The sequence below is a fragment of the Lepidochelys olivacea genome (assembly GCF_965140295.1).
Source record: "Lepidochelys olivacea isolate rLepOli2 genome assembly, chromosome: 1".
In the NCBI taxonomy this organism is placed as follows: Eukaryota; Metazoa; Chordata; order Testudines; family Cheloniidae; genus Lepidochelys; species Lepidochelys olivacea.
The window spans coordinates 204,050,699-204,068,230 of NC_140411.1; the positions used below are offsets into that span (position 1 = coordinate 204,050,699).

General features: G+C 46.4%; 1 protein-coding gene across 1 annotated transcript in view; it reads left to right on the top strand.

Moving 5' to 3' along the window:
• Window positions 1-406: 406 nt before the first annotated feature.
• The window catches only part of GAP43 (growth associated protein 43), an 80,514-nt gene continuing 63,388 nt past the window's right edge, over window positions 407-17,532 (top strand). The window contains exon 1 of the mRNA XM_084611642.1: window positions 407-540. Coding sequence (XP_084467768.1) covers window positions 511-540 — 30 coding nt within the window. The 5' untranslated portion in view covers window positions 407-510. The remainder of the gene's footprint in view (window positions 541-17,532) is intronic.

The window sequence follows — 17,532 nt, forward strand, 5'->3', positions numbered from 1 at the left end:
ACCTCACCCCACCCCCTCAGCAATCTATAATGTTCCCTTTCCTGCTAGTCTCAGTACAGTGGGAAAGTCGTTGGGTAATTGGGTCCAGATTGGAGATGTTTAAATATTCATGAGGCTGGCAGGGGACTGGGAGGGGGTGGCTGCCTGGATTGTAGTGGGGGGTGGGGTGGGGAGGTGACTAGTCATTGAGAGCTAGTGAACAATTCTGGGAAAGATACAGAGAGAGAGAGAGAGAGAGAGAGAGAGAGAGAGAGAGGGAGGGAGGGAGGGGGAGAGGGAGAGACAGCCAGCGTGTGCATGTGTGATGAGCAATAGCTGTGGACCTTACAGTTGCAGCTAACTGCCCTGGTGTGTGTGTGTGTGAGAGAGAGAGAGAGAGAGAGAGAGAGAGAGAGAGAGAGAGAGGGAGGGAGGGAGTGGAGAGGGTGGGGGGGAGAGATAAGAGAGAGAGGAGGAAAAAGGAGAGAGGAGAAGGAAAGAAGAAGAAGGAAGGAAGGGGACAATACAATCATGCTGTGCTGTATGAGAAGAACAAAACAGGTAGAGCTGAAAATTTTATACTTCTTTCTGTGGAGAAATTCGCAGGCTGTTGGATGTGTGTGTATGTGTATGGGGGGTGGGGGAGAGGAATTTTTAACTGCTTCTAAGCAGATGTCTTCTGTGCAATTCTTTAGCATCTTGCAATTGAAGGCTCTTTTCACACCCTTCCTGGTGACTGTCTTTCTAGTGCTGATGATATGGGGAGAGGGTGGCCTATCTTCATGTTTGGGGAGAAACAAGGATCCCCCTCCCTTTTTTTTTTTAACTGTGGGCAGATGCATTGCATAGGGTTTTCTGTCTCTGATCCTGAGGGTGTGGATGTGGAAGGGGGAGGAGGGAAATGTGATGAGAGGTGGCTCTACCTCAAAGATGGGGGAAGCAATTCTTCATCTTTTGCCACAAAAATAAATAAATAAAAAGATACTCAGTGAACCGTGATCCAGGATCAGGATGCCAGCTCTCTGTTGCTCTTTGCTCTGAGAGATGAAAGCTGCTTTAATGTGTCTGTGCATGTGTTTTTGAGATGGCAAGGGGGATAGGTGCATTTAGTTAAAATAGTGTGAACAAAAATAAACTGGTAATTTCTTTCTTTCCTTTTTTTTTGGTTTTAATAATATCAAGTACAATTAATTAATAGCAAAAGTAATTGGCCATGAAGTCGGGGGGGAAACCCAGCCCTCTTTGCAATCCCTTTAATAGTACGACCAGTTAGACAACTGTGCACCAGCTGGTAAAGAGACAGAGGACCACGCCTCTATTAGCTCTGAGCTCCGATGGGATGAGAGAGACGAACGGTATGAACCTGTTGGAAACCAGTTCATTCTCTCTACTGGTACCACATGACTTTCCTTGATGGAAGTGGCAAGAGGGGCGAGGAGACAGCGAATTTTCAACAATAAAACATGACAAGCCAAAAATAATAATGAAATAAAAAAGCTGGCTAGCTCATTCTCCCCCCCACACCCCTTCCATCTCAAACTGTTCACTTGAAAGCCAAAATCTGCTCTCAGTTACCTCAGTTTAACTCCTTTGACTTCAGTTGGAATCACTCCAGATTTGCACCAAAGTAGTCAGGGCAGGATTTGGCCCTTGGTTCATTTCAAAGGTATTATGACAACTTTCTCTATAGGGATAATAACAAAGAGGTGGGATTCCTGCTTGTCTTGTAAATCTTGTCTCAGTCTTATAACTACAGAGCTGCTCCTGGCACCTGCATTATATATACCTTACAGTGTCTATTACTGCAATACTCTACAGTAATTACCCAACCCACTGCTGGAAGCTGTAGAGATTTGGACAATTACTGTAGAATACTGTATTTAGTTACAATCAAGATTAAGGTGAATTTCTGTGCCTCAGTGTGTGTGCTCCCAAGCCAAGGAGTCGTATTGTAGAATAATTGGAAGGGGCAGGTGAATGGGATAGAAAAAGACCCAGCGTTATATATTTTTCCCTATGCAGATTTCAGATGCTCTGCAATTAATGATACAGTCACTAAAACCTGGAGAAGGGTGGGAGGAGGGACACGTTGCAACCAGCCAGCAGAGCACGTTTAGTCGGCCAATGTGGGATGAAAAGAGAGGAGGAAGAAGGCAGACGGAGAGGCAGAATGACAGAGCAGTGGGTGGAGAGGCACAGCAAATTTTAAAATAAAATAGCAGTCTCTGGGGGTTTTTTTGGAGGCAATAAGCTGGGAAGAGCCACAGGGGGTATTTTCACCATATTTTAATAGGCTGGGTTTTAGCACACATGGTTAATACCCAGTTTTACTCATTCTTTAAATCTTTTTATTATTATTATTATTACAACATAATTATAAGCGTATGATACACAAATTACTAGGTCATGCATATACACCCCCCAAATTCAGTCACCTACCCAGACACACCCCTTCATCCCCCCATACATTCACACACACACATCCAACCCTTCCAGCCTCAATACAACCACACACCTCCACACACCGCCAGACACACCCATTCATACTCCTACACCCATACATGCATTCATACATATTCACACACAAAAAATTGCTATAGTGACTACTGTGTAAAACTTTGGAAAGCAGAGCTGATGATAATCATCCAAAAGAAGCTTTAATTTGGATGGGGAAAAAAGACCTGGGTTTTCAGCCTGCTTTCTTCTCTCCCTGCCCCAACCTATCGCAAATGGAAAGAAATCAGATCAGGTTCTTCATAAGGAAACAGGAGCTTCCTTCCAAAATAAAGACAGCTTTCCTCTTTCAGGGCATTTTTCTGGGGAAGCTCCCGTCAGCCTGCCTTTCTGATTGAAAAAGAGCCAAGTGCTGAAATTACAAATACAGATTCAGAGAAATCTCTTTAAATTCACACATATATATATAATTACAGGGGTGGGTGTGTATATACACACACCTCTAGAGAAAGTGTGCGCACATATACATATATATTTGTGGGTGGAGATGACAATGGAAAAGAACTAAGTAGCTGACTGACTGCATCTGCAAATGAGAGACCTACATGTCTAAATTCTATCATCTGTACCAACTGATTGCACCTGCAAATTTATACCCATAAAATCTGGAGCTAAACAGATGCAAAATGAGAGACTGGGTTGAAGAACCTTTGAAATTTGCTCTAAAGTTTATTTAATACTAACTATTTGGAAATATACTGTGCTATCTACTGTATCTCTTCATAGCCTAGCATGGATGGATAGATAGATAAATAGGAGAGCATTCCATATACCTACACCAGAATGGGTGGACATTATCGGGGCAAGTGCTCAGTACTAGATTGCATGAATGATTAAATGATAACTCACAAGCCGGTTTCCCACTTGTGGGTGAAATGATTTTCATTCATCGCCAGCCATGTTTTATGGCTTTCCCTCCAGTACTATCCTCTGTTCATCACACTTGTGCCTGTGAGAGACTGCAAAGGTTTGAACCCTGCCACACCCATGAAATGAAAGGCAGGAGGAGGAGGAGGAGGCAGACACAGTCTGCATTTCTTTCCTCTTCCACATGAGCAGCATGAATAAACAGGGCTGTATCTATAAAGATGCAGTTTAATGCAGTTGGAGAGGAAGCAAGCGTTAGGGGACTGTTCCAGCAATTACAGCCAACCAGGTTGGTGTCTGCTCACACTGGGAGCCACAGAGGTGAAGAGGGAGAGGGAAAAAGAGAGAGAGAGAGAGAGGGAGGAATGAACATCAACCTGAGATTTTATTGCTTCAGGATATTAAAATGTCTCAGACCTCATTTAGAATAACTTAATTATGCCGCATGATGCAGATGCTGCAAAACTTGCAAGGCATGTTCGTACCTTTAAATGCTAGCACAGAAAGAGAGAAGTATTTTTCCTTCTTAAAAAAGCTTCTGAGCCAGGCTGTCAGTTGATGTCAATTGTTGTAGAGCCAGTGACTTCAAAGGAGAGATGTTGATTTATACCAGCTGAGGATCTGGCTCTTGTTTCTTTTGGTAACTGATTTTTGCATGTGAGGTTCATTGCTTAAAGTTCTTATGGCTCCTATTTTCCTTCCTTGGATAGTGTCTGTGGGGATTTCTTCTAAAAATTAGTCTCCACAGAAATACCCGTCCCACTCTTCCCCACCTCATCCTCTGCTGCCTTACTGTGAGAGAAATTGATTTCTCCTAAATCATGCCACGTAACCACTCTGGATGGCACATGTGAGCTACCTTGGGGGATTAATTGCAGGCAGTGCTTCCAGAGGGGAAAATACAACCATAATGCTTTGTGAGAGGGACACCAGTCTACCTGCCAATCTAAGTTTCCTGACACCACTCACAGGTGCATAGAGGCCATAACAGAGCAAAGAGCATTCAGTCATCCCCCATATTCACAGAGGTCTATAGGAGCCATGTCACCTCCTTGTCTGAGGTTGGGAGGGTGTGTTCAGCCTGAAGACTCCTGGTCCCTCAAACTGAGAGGGTGTATACAACAGAGGGCTCTTTCAGCCTCATGCTGAAAGGGTCGGAATCATTTGTGAGCTCCTTCAGCCTCAGAACCCGATGGTGGTGCCTGTCCCACACTGAGGCAGGCTGTATAACCAGAGGCCTCCCACATCTCCTATGATGAGAAGATGTGAATAACCTGAGGGCAACATCTGCATCACCCTGACAGGGTGTAGTGTGTGTAGGTTACACCCGCATGGCTGCCTCTGTCTTACACTGAGTGCACGTGTGCAACCGGAGTCCTTTCTAAGTGAGGGTCTGTGGAACAGGCAGTGTAAAATATGGCGGTTTTGGCTGAGCTGTGCTCAGAAGAGGACCCCAGGTTAAATGTGGTTTTATACCATCTTATTAGAGTAACCTCAGGACTCCTCTAATTGCACAGCTGTCCATGGATCCATGGGGCCATTCCAGGACCTGGAAATAGTCAAACTATGGAGGCATATCAACCATTCTATCTTTCCGCCAGCCCTGCCGCAACATCACCCCGAGATACCCCATGCAGAGGGGTTTCCCAGCTGGCCACAGCTGCAACCTGTAGGCTCCAACTGTCCCATATTGCAAGGGTGTGTATAACCTGTAGGCGCTGCCTGCCCTATATTGTGAGGTTGTTTGTAACCTGAGGACTCTGCCAGCTCCATGCTGCCTGATTCTTTCATTACCTAAGGGCTGAGTGTGTTTCAAGGTAAGAGGCCATGCAGACACAGTTACCAACTTTTACGCGGTAAATAAGCACCCCGACTTTCACAATAAGCCAAAAATCAAGCTAATCCCATTTCAAAACAAGGCCAAAACAAGCCAATCCCTAAGAACCCCAACACTGTATATGACTAGATTCCCCCAGTGTGCTGTCTGGGATTGGGGTGGGCCTGCTGTGCACCCCTGACTCTCTCTCCCCTTCCCCCTGCTTGCCCCTCTTTGCCCCTGCTTGCCGGGACCCGATCAAAAAAAAAAAAAAAAGAAGCAACAAGCTATAAGCCAAACAAGCAACAAGCTGCAAGCCAAAAACTAGCCAACAAGCAACTCACAGGCCAATTAAGCCAAAAACAAGCCCAATTTCTGCTTTTTTTTCGCGGGTTTGGCATGTCTGCATTCAGTGCCTGAGGACTCTGCCTTCCCCATGCTGAAATGGTGTATAAACTGATGATTACTCTTGTCCCAAACATAGAGAGTGTATGTAACCTGAGGCCTCAGCCTGCTCCGTGCTGGCTGGGTCTGCATAACTTGACTAGCAGTCACTTAGTTCATGGCTTTCCTCCACACTGTATCCCTCTTTAACTCTACCACTGTCCCCTCCTCTCAGTGACTCCCTGCACTTTACATACCTCTGGCTTCCCTTGCATCCCTCTGGGCTTTATCTCTACCTTACCTGGATTTCGGAATGGGTGATGGATCTGGTCATAGGTCCAGGTTGCTGCGGCTGCCACCTCTGCATTAGAGCTTGTTTACTCCATGCTCAGGGATATCTGGGAGTGCGTTGCCTGGTTCTTCCCTTTTCTGTGAGGTTAAGTATCCTCCCCAGGGGATATTTGTCAGACCGTGCACACTTGGGCACCTCTGAGCAGTGAAGTCCCAGTGTGCATATTCTAATGCAGCAGCTGTAGCCCACGACTCAGCATAGAGGATTCCTGACCTGCTGAGTCTGGCAACTAAATCCATTGTTCTGAAGCCACGGTAGGGAAGGCCTGTGGAGGGTGCTGTGTCAGAATGGAGTGGGGTTTTATTGGAGTACAGTGAAGAAGGATTTGGAAACTGAGGCATATTGTGGGATTAAATTTAATTGAACCCAACATCCAACCCCCTTCACCAGCTATCGTCTAAACTCTGATTCTGAAACCCATCCATATTCATTTCATGTTTTACCCCAGGAGTCCTCCTGAACATCGTGGGAGATTATGTGCACTCTCAGGACTCCTGTGGGCTCATGCTGATAACCACAGAGCTCAGTGGTTAATGTACAGAAATAGGCATCAAGAGAACTGGGTTCAGTTCTCAGCTCTGCTGTTTGACTTGAGCCAGGGGCAGGCTGTTTGCCTGTCAGTATCTCTCTGAGAGACAGGGATAATGCTTTTCTACCTCAGAGAAGGCTTCGGAGACTAAATTAGTTAACATTTGTGAAGTGTTTTGAGACCCTGAAATGGAAGGAGCTGTTAACAGGTGAAGGGTTCTGTTCTCCATTCTAGATCGTTTGTGGAGCCCTAAAATATTTATCACCTGCATGGGTTGCCTGACACAACCCATCTATTGCCCTCTTAATTCAAGGTTTATCAGACTTGTTCTTAGTGTGGGCCACACCTTAAGAGAGCATTGGCATCATGCAGATTTTCCTTCCATTTGCTGTCACACCAACCACCTCCCTTCCAATCTGTGAGCATGCAACCGCCATGTAGCAACCTACAGCAATTGCTTGCATGGAAAAACAACATTAAGAAAGTAGTGATGTATTTTTAGCTTCTCGTAGTGCACCAAGGAATTTGTCCTTTTTAAATGAAGTTAAATCACACTGTCTCCTTCTGTTCTTCATTTCATCTCCTCTTTCCATCTGCGCTGCTCCCTGCTCTCCCCCTGCTCTCTTGCACATACTTCCCAGATGCTTAGTCCTCCTCCCCAGCTTGTGCACATACTTCCCTGTCATGTGGTCCTCTCTCTTGCCCATGCCTAGTATTCCTCTATTCTGCTTTCCTTCTCCAGTATTCCCTGGGACATTCCTCTCCTAAGGACAGCTGTGGTCACTGATGGCAACTTCTATTTCCTCTCGTCCTCCACTTTACAGCAGCAGCCTGGAGAAAGGCAGCTCAGATAGCTCCTCTGCCTTGTTTCCAGTTGCTTTTACAGGCCTCAAGGTGCATCTTTGCGAGGGTGCCTATAGAAACAATTGGAAACAGTTACCTCTCAAGGGGGACAGAGTGCTACGCTATGTGAGTTACACCTCCACATCTGTATATTTCTGCTGCCAGGCAGGGTGATAGCCTCTCCAACCCCTCAATGGTCTCAGCAGTTTCCCATGATGATAGAGGGGTAGTAACTGCAGTTTCCCCCCAGGATATCCCTGATGCTGGTATGGACAATATCTGCAGGCTCCCACTAGCATTATCCCTGTGCTGGGGGCGGAGAGGGGAGGGGAGGACAAATATTCTGAAGTAGTCCCCTATGGCAGGCCAGGGGGTGTGATGCAGAGCAATAACAAGCGCCCTCCCCTCATTTTCCTGCCAAATCTGCTGGGGCCACCTCCACTACTCATCTCACCGTGGTGGTTGCAGAGAGCTCTCTTACTCTCTTGTTGGCCTGAGAGGGGTTCTCTTGAGACTATCCTCCCCTTCTAGGGTTCATTGGGCTAGATTCCTAGAAAGGGAAGCGAGGAGATACTTATCTCCTTTCAAATTATAACCAATAAATGTCAGCCCCATTCATTACTCATCTACTTCTGAATTTCCTTGAATTAATTCCAGTGATAATCGCTGTACATCTCTATTTATAGAAAGCCGACAAGTCTCACAATATTGAACCGTCCTCCCTATAGGAGCTGCCTTTCTCTAGAGGCACAACTCTGGTAATTAATAGTATTAATAGGTACTGAGTCAACCCTGCCCCTGCTCTGAATACCCCTTGAATTTGGGGGGTTATTGGATCTAGACCCAAACTCTGCAGCTGGTTTTATTCTTTCCCCTCCATAATAGGTTTAAACCAAAACTCTAGGATCAAGATCCCCTGTACTTTGTGGTTTGGGCCTATCGTTAGTAATCAGTTGTCTCCAGAATTATTTAGAATTTCTTTTATTCAACTACTTAACAAGGTCCTTATCAATAAGCATCTATACCTCACTCTGTCTGATTAAATCTAATCCATTTATTGCATGCTCCAGGCATGTTACAAATTCTCAATGCTATAAATACGGGGGCAAGGGAGGGGAGGGGCTCATTGTCCATTGCCCTGCACCACCTGCAGTCATTTACATCAGTGCAATTGGGCATGAAACATTACCATTCTGATCTGACAGCAGAGAATTAGGCCCAAGATCTCTGTTCTTCTCACTTGCTCTTCCATTCCCCCAACTCCCTCTTAAGGAGTAAATTCTTTTTGAATTATGCATTTTTGTCATTTTCCTTTTATTATTTTATTGCTGGAAAGTGGGGCCTAAAGAAATGAGCTTTGCATTTTGCTCCGGTGGCCATCTGATTAGTGGTTATTTTGATCTCTCGCGGAAGTGAGTTCCACAGTTGTGGTCAGCTGCCGAGAAAGCTCTGTTTTTCTGCTCTCGTTAGTTTCACTGGTGAGACTGACTATTCCTTTGTCCCTGATAAACATGGCTCTTATGGGAGATCACATTCACAGACTGAAAGGTGCTGACATAGGTAGCTCAGACCAGTCCAGGGCAGGGCTTTGAATATGGAAGGAGCTGTTAACAGGTGAAGGGTTCTGTTCTCCATTCTAGATTGTCAGTACTGTAACACTGAACATGCCTTTGTATTCAATAAGGAGACAATGCAGAGTGGAGCACTGGAATGAAGTGCTCTTGGCAACTTGTTTTGTTCAGTAGATGGCCCTCTGCATTCTGAACCAACTGGAGCTTTTTCGGGGTCAGCATTTTCCTTCCTATTTCATTGCACTGCAGTGCTCAAGCCATAGGTTACAAATGCATGGATCCCAGTATCCAAGTTGGAATCTGATGGGATGGGGCAATCTCTAGGTCAGCCAAAGGTGGAAGAGGCTGTTTTGTACAGCCATAGCTATCTGTGTAGGCACTGGCAGTGGGGAGTCCAGAAGAACCCCAAGGCTGCATACCAGCTTGAGACTCTAAGAACAGATGTCCACAGCAGAGGATGATGTTTGGTGGAAGCAAGTCCTTTCAAGGCACCATAACAAACCTATAACAAGTTCTAAATGAAGAAGCAACCGGCCCAACCAGAACCATAGGGTCTGATAAAAAAGCATCCCTTTATAGCCATGGGGCAGCCAGATTAACAACTGGAAGAAAATGATCCCCAATTAACTGAAAGAACATAAAAGAAAGAGTGGCTAGGAAAAACTGCCCTCCGGAACAAAAGAAGAGGTGAAAAGTTAAAGATAATCCTGAGGGAATAAGCAGAACATGCATTGTGCCCAAAAGGCTGCCATCAAAGGTTGAATCTGGATAAATAAGACAGGAAATTCCATTTTATGTGTTAGAACTAGATACATGGCAAAAAGGATCTCCCTATTTCTGTGCCATTGGACCACAGTATGCAGATGAGGAAAGGAAGATAATTATATGTTAGCAACAGTTGAGCCCAAAAAGATTCAAGGAGTTTTGGATCAGAGAAACCCCCTCAAAAAGTGTAGACATAGTCTCTAGATCTTCCTGAACCACATGGCTCTCTAAAACTGGGCTGGGTATCACAAAGAGAATGCACTTTCTTATACTATTTCTTGTGCTTTAGACCGGAGGCCTAGCTGGAAACCTTGTGAAAGGAGCCTGTAACATGGTAACTCAGGGCTTCCTGTCTGGTCAGAACCCAGAAGTGCAGAGGTGGTGCAAAAACAAGTCAAACTAACTTTTTGGAAGTTCTGCCTAAAAAAATTCAGGCTTCAATTTATTAGTAGTAGTATTTATTATTATTTTATTTACTTTATTAATTACTCCATACATGTGCCTGTTGCTTTACAGGGATTGAGCTCTTTGAAGGGACTTAAGGGAGTCTAAATTGAATGTGAATTGGGCTCCTAACTCCCTTAGGCTCCTTTGAAAATCCTAGCAGAGTACCTGCCAATAAGATCTTACGATCCAGTGAGGAAGCCCTTGAAATCTATAAGAGTTGGGCCATTAACTTCAATGGGGGCAGAATCAGGCCTCAGGGCTTTTCTACACATGAAGCTATTCCTGAATATCTCCATGTGTGGACACTTTTATTCCAGAACAAGAATGCCTTGTTCCTGTTTATCTTAACCCACAATAGTTCTGTCACGGAGTGCCTCATGTGGATCATCCTCCATTGGCTGAATTTCATCCTTGATGATTTGTTGTCTCAATTCATTACATTTTTGGTTCCAGAAGCTTTGAAGCTTCAGTTCTCTGTAGTTAACCTCTCTCTAGTGACCAAAAGCCTGTCTTCCAGATAGGGGTGTTTGTTGGGGCAGATACGTGGAACTGCATACTGAGATTTCCTTTTGATCATCCTGGTGGTGGATTATTATAAGGGATTTACCAGCCTGGGAGCTTCCTCGACCTGGCTGATACTTGCTCAGGTTGTTATTTGTAACAGTCATTCAGAAATTCCCATTGGAGTTTTGTGCCCCTCTTGGAAGTGACCTGAGATTCTTAATCCCTTTGGCTCATTAATCGCTTTTGCCCATTATAACGCCTCACATTGTGCCTCAGCAGTTTCTAGGAACCTTAAACTAAACATACTAAGACACAGTATAAAAGTAAAGAGGCAGCTGCTTCACTGGATACATGCTCATGTGGCTGGGAGTGTCCTTTCTCATGCTCTGGTTCCTGTGTAAAACCTAGACAGATGTTTCTTCCTCAGTAATTCCAAAATCCTGGCCTAGATGGCGACCTTTACTGAACATCCTAGGTGGGGCTAGCAGTGCTGTCTATAGTTAAGGTTGATTAACACTTTCGATTATAAGATCTTGTTTACAAATGCTTATAATTTTGCCAAAGTTTATGTGTTGGGGCAGAAAATTTCCATGCTGGGTGTCTGCCTCAGGCTGAAATTTTTTTTTTGTTGTTGAAAATTTCAGTAAAAAATGTTCAGCTGTTTCTGAGAACAAGATTAGAGGACAATGTCTTCTTTTGCCCATGTTAAAAAGTTATTAGACCATTTCTTTGAGAAGTTCTAGCTCCTTTGTGCTTTGTAATGGGGATTTGACATTTTTTCCTGGTGGGTCACACTGAGTCTGAAGAATTTTCTTCTACTCTCCCTATGACAGTATGCCCTCATTTGATCAAGTCACAAGGCTCTGAAACGTGCAGTTTGCACATGCTTAGTAGAGGGTTGTTAGAGGCTGGCCGCTAAAATCTACAAATATATCCTCTACAATGCACATTTTTCCAAGTCCAGGCCTGCAGGGCTTTCCCAGCAATTGCTCCCCCTGCTGGCTGCCAGGGGCTGCTTTGGCACTGTAACTGAGATCAAGGGCAAGATCACTGTCTCTCCTGTGCTTTCAGTGCTCCCTCTGCTGGTGGCCTAGCAGCATGGAAGAGAAGGAGGATACAGCCTGACTGGAATGCAGAGGAGGAAGCCAGGGCAAGCAAGGGAAGCTTTGAGGGGAAAGAGACATGGGCAAGCTAGGGATGCAGCCTGGTGAGAAAGGAATAGAGAAGACTAAGAGCAGGTGGATCAGGGACAGCAGGTGACAGGCTGGGGTGGGGGAAGGGTAGAGATAAAATCATGCAGAAAAGAGGACAGGCAGGAGGGCCAGAAGCAAAACTGTGTGTCTGCACACTCCCTTCCTCAATCTGCATTTGAACCCAGAATTCTTGAGTCCCAGCTTTCTTCTTCTGCCTTCAAATAGTTGTGAAACCCACTGAGAAATTGTGTGTCTCATTCCTCCATGATGGTAGTTCCACACAGAGGATAAGAGCCTATTACTGCTACCAGATCAGGTCACCCTGCTGATGACCCATTGAGATTCAATAGGGTTCCACGTAATGGAATTTCTGTTTAGCCTGGGTTTTTAATATTTAATTAATTACTTAATTGTTTATTTATTTACTGTGGGGAAATTACACACAAAATACTGTGTTAAGGATGGACTGCCCTCAGGAATGAGTCAGAGTTGTGTAGCAGAGGAGGCTGTTGTCTGTAGGACCCCTGCCTCATTTGTTGAAGAAATTAGAAGGTTTTGTAATGAATAAGGAAGGAGACTGCAGGAAGGAAAAGAATGGTCTCATGATTAATGCAGTTGAACACTGCCCTGGAGAACTGGATTCTATGCCTGCCTCTACCATATAGTCAATATATGACTCTAGGGCAAGTATTTAACCAAATTTTCACAGGTGGCCACTAACTGTGTGTTCCTTATTTTCTGGGTGCCCAACTTGAGGCAGGGATAGCATCCAATTCTCCAGGGTGGCATTTGCACAAGGGGTCCAAATTAAGGTTACACGGAATACCTTAATTCTGGTATTTGCTAACTTTTGAGTGCTTGACTTTGTAACTTTAATGTTCTTTTTAGCATAGCTTTTTGTGCATAATTTCCTAAGTTTTCAATGAAGCAAACAGAAAAATTCCATCATGTGTCATCATATTGACACACACACGCCTCATCAACATGGCTGGAACCTTTAGGTTCGCCACACAAACGACTGCCACTTGAGATAATGGAGAAACTGAGAGCAGTAGTAGGACCAGCACTAGAGGGGGATGAGACAATTTCAAAGTGGGTTTCACAGGTATTTGCTGACAGTAGAGGAATAGTGAGACTCGGGGATTTGGGGTTCAGTTTCAGACTCTGGAGGGAAACTCATTTTAGTACGCACAGGCGCGTCTTCCTATTCTCCCCAAGTTTGACCCCTTCTGCCCTGTCCCTTTCCCAGTTCTATATCCACTCCACCACTAGCCCCTTCTCACAGTTCCATTCTCCTCTCCTACCATGGGCAGCGGGTGAACCTCCCCCCTTTGGGGAGGCTAGCTCCCCAGCCCCCTTCTGCCTGAGGCCCCACCCCTACCCTGTCCCTTTCCCCCTCGCCCTCTGCAGCCCTGAGCCCTTCCGCCCCCACGGCCGGAGGAGGCCTGACCGAACTGTCCCGGTCTGCTGGCCAGCCAGATAACCGACCTGAGCCATGGGCTGGCCTGAACCATCCGTAGCCACTGGCCAGCTTGAGCTCAAAGCTGGCCAGGCTGCTGGCCCTAGCTGAGCCCCTGCTGACTTCAGGGAAGAGGGGGAGTGACGGCGGGGCCTCAGGGCAGAGCATAGACAGGACTACGGCCTGGATTAGGGGAGGCTTAGCCTCCCCTGGACTATTACACCCGCTGCCCATGTTAGTCATTGCTAGTCTCCACTACTCAGGCTTCTGATCATTGTTTCTGTCTGACTCCCTGTCTCAGCCTGTCCCATTCCCAGTCTCCCCCACACTCCTACTCCCAGTCTCCTGGACAGCATATCCAGTTCTCCCCCTGCTCCTGGCTACTCATCCCAAGTACCCTTGCCCAAGTCCTAGTTCCCTCCTCCACTCCCTGATCTGTCTCTTTCTCTCTCTCCCACCCTCTGGTCTCCAGTCACCATCCACACCCATGTTTCCCATCCCATCTCTCTACCTGGGTTTCTCATTCTGTCTCACTGTCCTTGCCTTCCCCCAACTACTTATCCCAGTTTCTTTGCCCAGCCAGTCACAGTTCTCCCCTGATCCTCCAAGTTCATGTCAGAGCTGTCTCCCCTTCCCACACCTTCTTCTCCCTGCCCCACTGGCTCCCAGTCCCAGTCTCCTCCTTGCCCTGTCATTCCCTGTCTCCCCACTCAGATCCTCCTTCCTCCTGACCCACTGGCTAACTGTCTCCCTGTGCCATTTCCATCCCCAGCTCCCCGACCTAGTCTCCTTGCCCACCCAGTCCCAGTCTCGCCTCTTGACAACCTCCAGCCCTAATCTTTGCCTCCCAGATTCCTTGTAGCAATCTACTGGCCCTGCAATGCCCTAGGTCTGGCTCTTTTCCCCTATGCATTTGAATCAGATGGCTTTCTGCTCCATGCTGCCTGGGTGTCAGCAACGGGGGGTGTCACTGAGACAAGAGAATAGACAGGCCTCCTGCTCTCAATTCTAGTGTCCAGTCCTACTCTGGCCTGGAGCACCTGGGAGCAATCATTACAGGGGAAGTCGTCCTGAGCCCCCCCATTCTGGTAGCTCTGGCTTGGAGCATGCCCTGTCACTTGGTGCGGATGGTGCATGAGCAATTTGGTCACATGTAGGAGCTGTTTGGGGGTGGAGCTGTATGCTCACCTGCTCTGTGGGGATGGCACATGTGATGACTGGGCAGTACTAGTAGCTGGGATATTCTCAAACATGTTCGGTGATGGCAGAATCTTCAAAGATTTTAGCTAGGGTTAAGGAAGTCTCAGCTGAGTATGTGTGAATTGCTATTTTTCAAAGGCTCGTAAGTTGGCCCAATTTGGGCAGTTTGTCACAGGGAAGGCAAAACGCACGTTCTTGACACCAAGGCCACCTGCCTGCCAAATTGCAAGTATCTCCTCCAAAGCATGGAGGCATTAGTGCATTCCAAAGAAAGGGTCACCAGAATTGGTCACCAGAATTTTGTTCATGCTATAAAATAATGTTTTCCCCCTAGCCTTGTTCTTGAAAATGTCTGAACTGTTTTGGCTGAAATTGTCCAGAATCATTCAGACTGAGGCAGAGCCCTGACATGGAAATTGCTGGCAAAGCTTCCACTGACTTTAACTGAAATTGGCCAAGTCTCATAAAGCTCCTGTGGGGTAGGTCACTAGTATTATGCTCCTTTCAGATGAGGAAACAGAGGCACAGAAAGTTGTGGAATTACTTGCCTAAGGACACTCTCCCTGTCTTTATATCTGGCCCCCATCACATTCATGTCTGAGTGGCTCGCAAGAATTAAAATAGAAATGACAATAACAGCCTTTTTCTGTCCTCCAAGCCCATAGAAGAAATAGTTTGATTAGTGTAAAGGCTGTTTTTGTTTGTTTTAATTTGTTTGCCTGTTTTCTATTTGTGTGTGCTGATGCGTGGGTGGCATTTGTGTGTGAGAGAGCATTCTTCTGAAGAGCTTACAGAGGGAGGGCTATGGTGGAGAAACGAGAGAGTGGAGAGGTCCCTGGCCATTCTTGCTGTAAGGGGAGTGCATTCCACAGTCTGGGTCCTGTATAAGCTTTGTGTCCTGCGCTCAGGAGCCTGCCATTTTTGGCTGACAGTTTTATGATTGCCTGGGAACACAGCTAAGGGAGAGGCAATCTCTCAGTGACATGGGTCCATTCCATGGGAGGCTCTGAGGTCAGAGACCTCCAAAAGGCCTCAAGGGGAAGCCATGGCTGAGAGGAGAGCACCAGGGTGGTGTTTTCACAGTGACTCATGTTGCTGAGGAGACTGAATGTTGTGTTTTGTACCAACTAGAGTTTTTTCCAGAATGTGTTGCTTCCTTCTTAGCTAAAATAAGTTGCAGTAATCAATTGTGGAGGTCATGTATGCCAATATTGTGGCTCATAAGATGGGGCACAGTTTTCTGGCCAGTCACAGGTTTCTTTACCACCACAACTATTTGGCCATCCAGTAACACTGAGGAGCACAAAAGGCTTCAAACCAACTTAACTGCTGAAGCCAGATACCCTCAGTAGTGGGGGATGAGAAGACATGTTCTTTGAAGCACTTCCCACTGCCTACCAGAAGAGCAGGCTGCTTACCATGTATATGCTGATTTCAGGCAGGTATTCAGAAAGCCGTGAGATGGTTTGACATAAAGGTGGCGTAGAGCTGGGTGTCATCCACAGAAGAAAGTGTACTACCCCATAATGGACCATGATGGAATCTCATAGGGGAAGTTTCTTCCTTGGTTTACACACTTAGTGGTTGTCTTGTGCCATGAATGAGGGTTTATATCCCTTACAAGTATATCCTAGCTCCTATTTTGCAGAGCTCCCATTACAGTGGGTTGAAATTGTGCGTCAAGTTTGCACTCCCCTGGCTAGTAATAGGTTCCAGGCTCCGCACCCCATCCCCCCATGTCTTGGCTTGGCTTGGAGACTCCTCCTACTGCCTTTGAGGAGGCAGGAATCACACCAAAATGATGCTCAGTGCAAACACTCCTTTTATCAATAACAGTCACCTTGACTGGCAACAGACTGGGTCAGAATCCAAACCGCCCCAGCTGCAGTCTCTGTACGGTGCAAATACGGTGTGCCAAGTCCAGTCTCCGCTGTGTTTGGCATCTGCTGCCGTGGTTCTGGTGGTGGCCTGGACTTCTCTTCAAAAATGTCAGTGTTGGTCAATGATGAGATTAGTCACATGGCTGAAGTCACACAATTGAAGTCACATGCTAGTGCTCCTGACTCACTGATTGAGCTTACCGCTGTGTTTCCCAAAACGTTCAGCAGAAGCCATTTGGACTCGTTTTCTTAGAGTGGCTGTAGTTCGCTCTGAGCTACTTAGGGAAAATTTTAGATACTGTTATAACTAGGGGGTCAGACACACTTCATAGCGTGTGCAGGCTGATACTTATTGCAGCCCTCCACATTCTCCCTATAGTCTGTGCTTGGTATCGGCTGTGCCCCCCATTCCCTCCTCCTCCCATACCCAGGCCCCTCCTTCTCTCCCCCATACCAGTGGCTCCGTGTGCAACCCATTCCCACTTCCCGCCATGCCCGCCATTCCTTTCCTTTTCAGGGGCTCTGTGTTCCACCATTCCAGGGTCCCACACTCTCCCCTCTCCAGGGGTTCTATGTGCCTTGTCTCCCATTTCCCCAGTTCCCAAATTCCTGCTCCTTGACAGGGGCTCTGTGTGGCTTCTCTTCTCCCATTCCCTTCCTCCCACTCTTCGACCCATGATAGGGGCTCTGTATATACCCCTGTTTCCTCCTTAACCCACCCCACACAAGGTTTCCCAATCTTCCCGCATTGCAGGGGCTGTATATGAACCTACCTTACCCCTTACCCCCACTTCTCCTTCCCCTCCCATGCCAGGGGCTCTGTCTGACACCCATTCACCCTCTTTTCCCCCATGCTAGAAGATCTGTATGCCCATTTCCCCCTCATCCAATACCAGGGTCCCCCAACTTTCCCCACCCACACCAGGGATTCTGTGTGTCCCATTCTCCTGTCCCCTATTCTCCCCCATGTTCCAGGGGCTGTGTGAAGACCCCCTTTTCACCATCGCCTCACTATTATTCTTCTTTCTCTCTGGATGATAAATCATTCAGGGTGTCCACATGTTAAACTATTAGGAGGATGAGCAGAGTTGAGATGGGGTGTTTGTGACATTGCATTCTATATGACTTTATGAAAATATGCTAATGAGTGTAAATATAATGTAACTGGAATATGCTTCATGCAAAAGGTGTCTTGTAAGGTATCATTACAAAGCTTATAATCTAGTGAG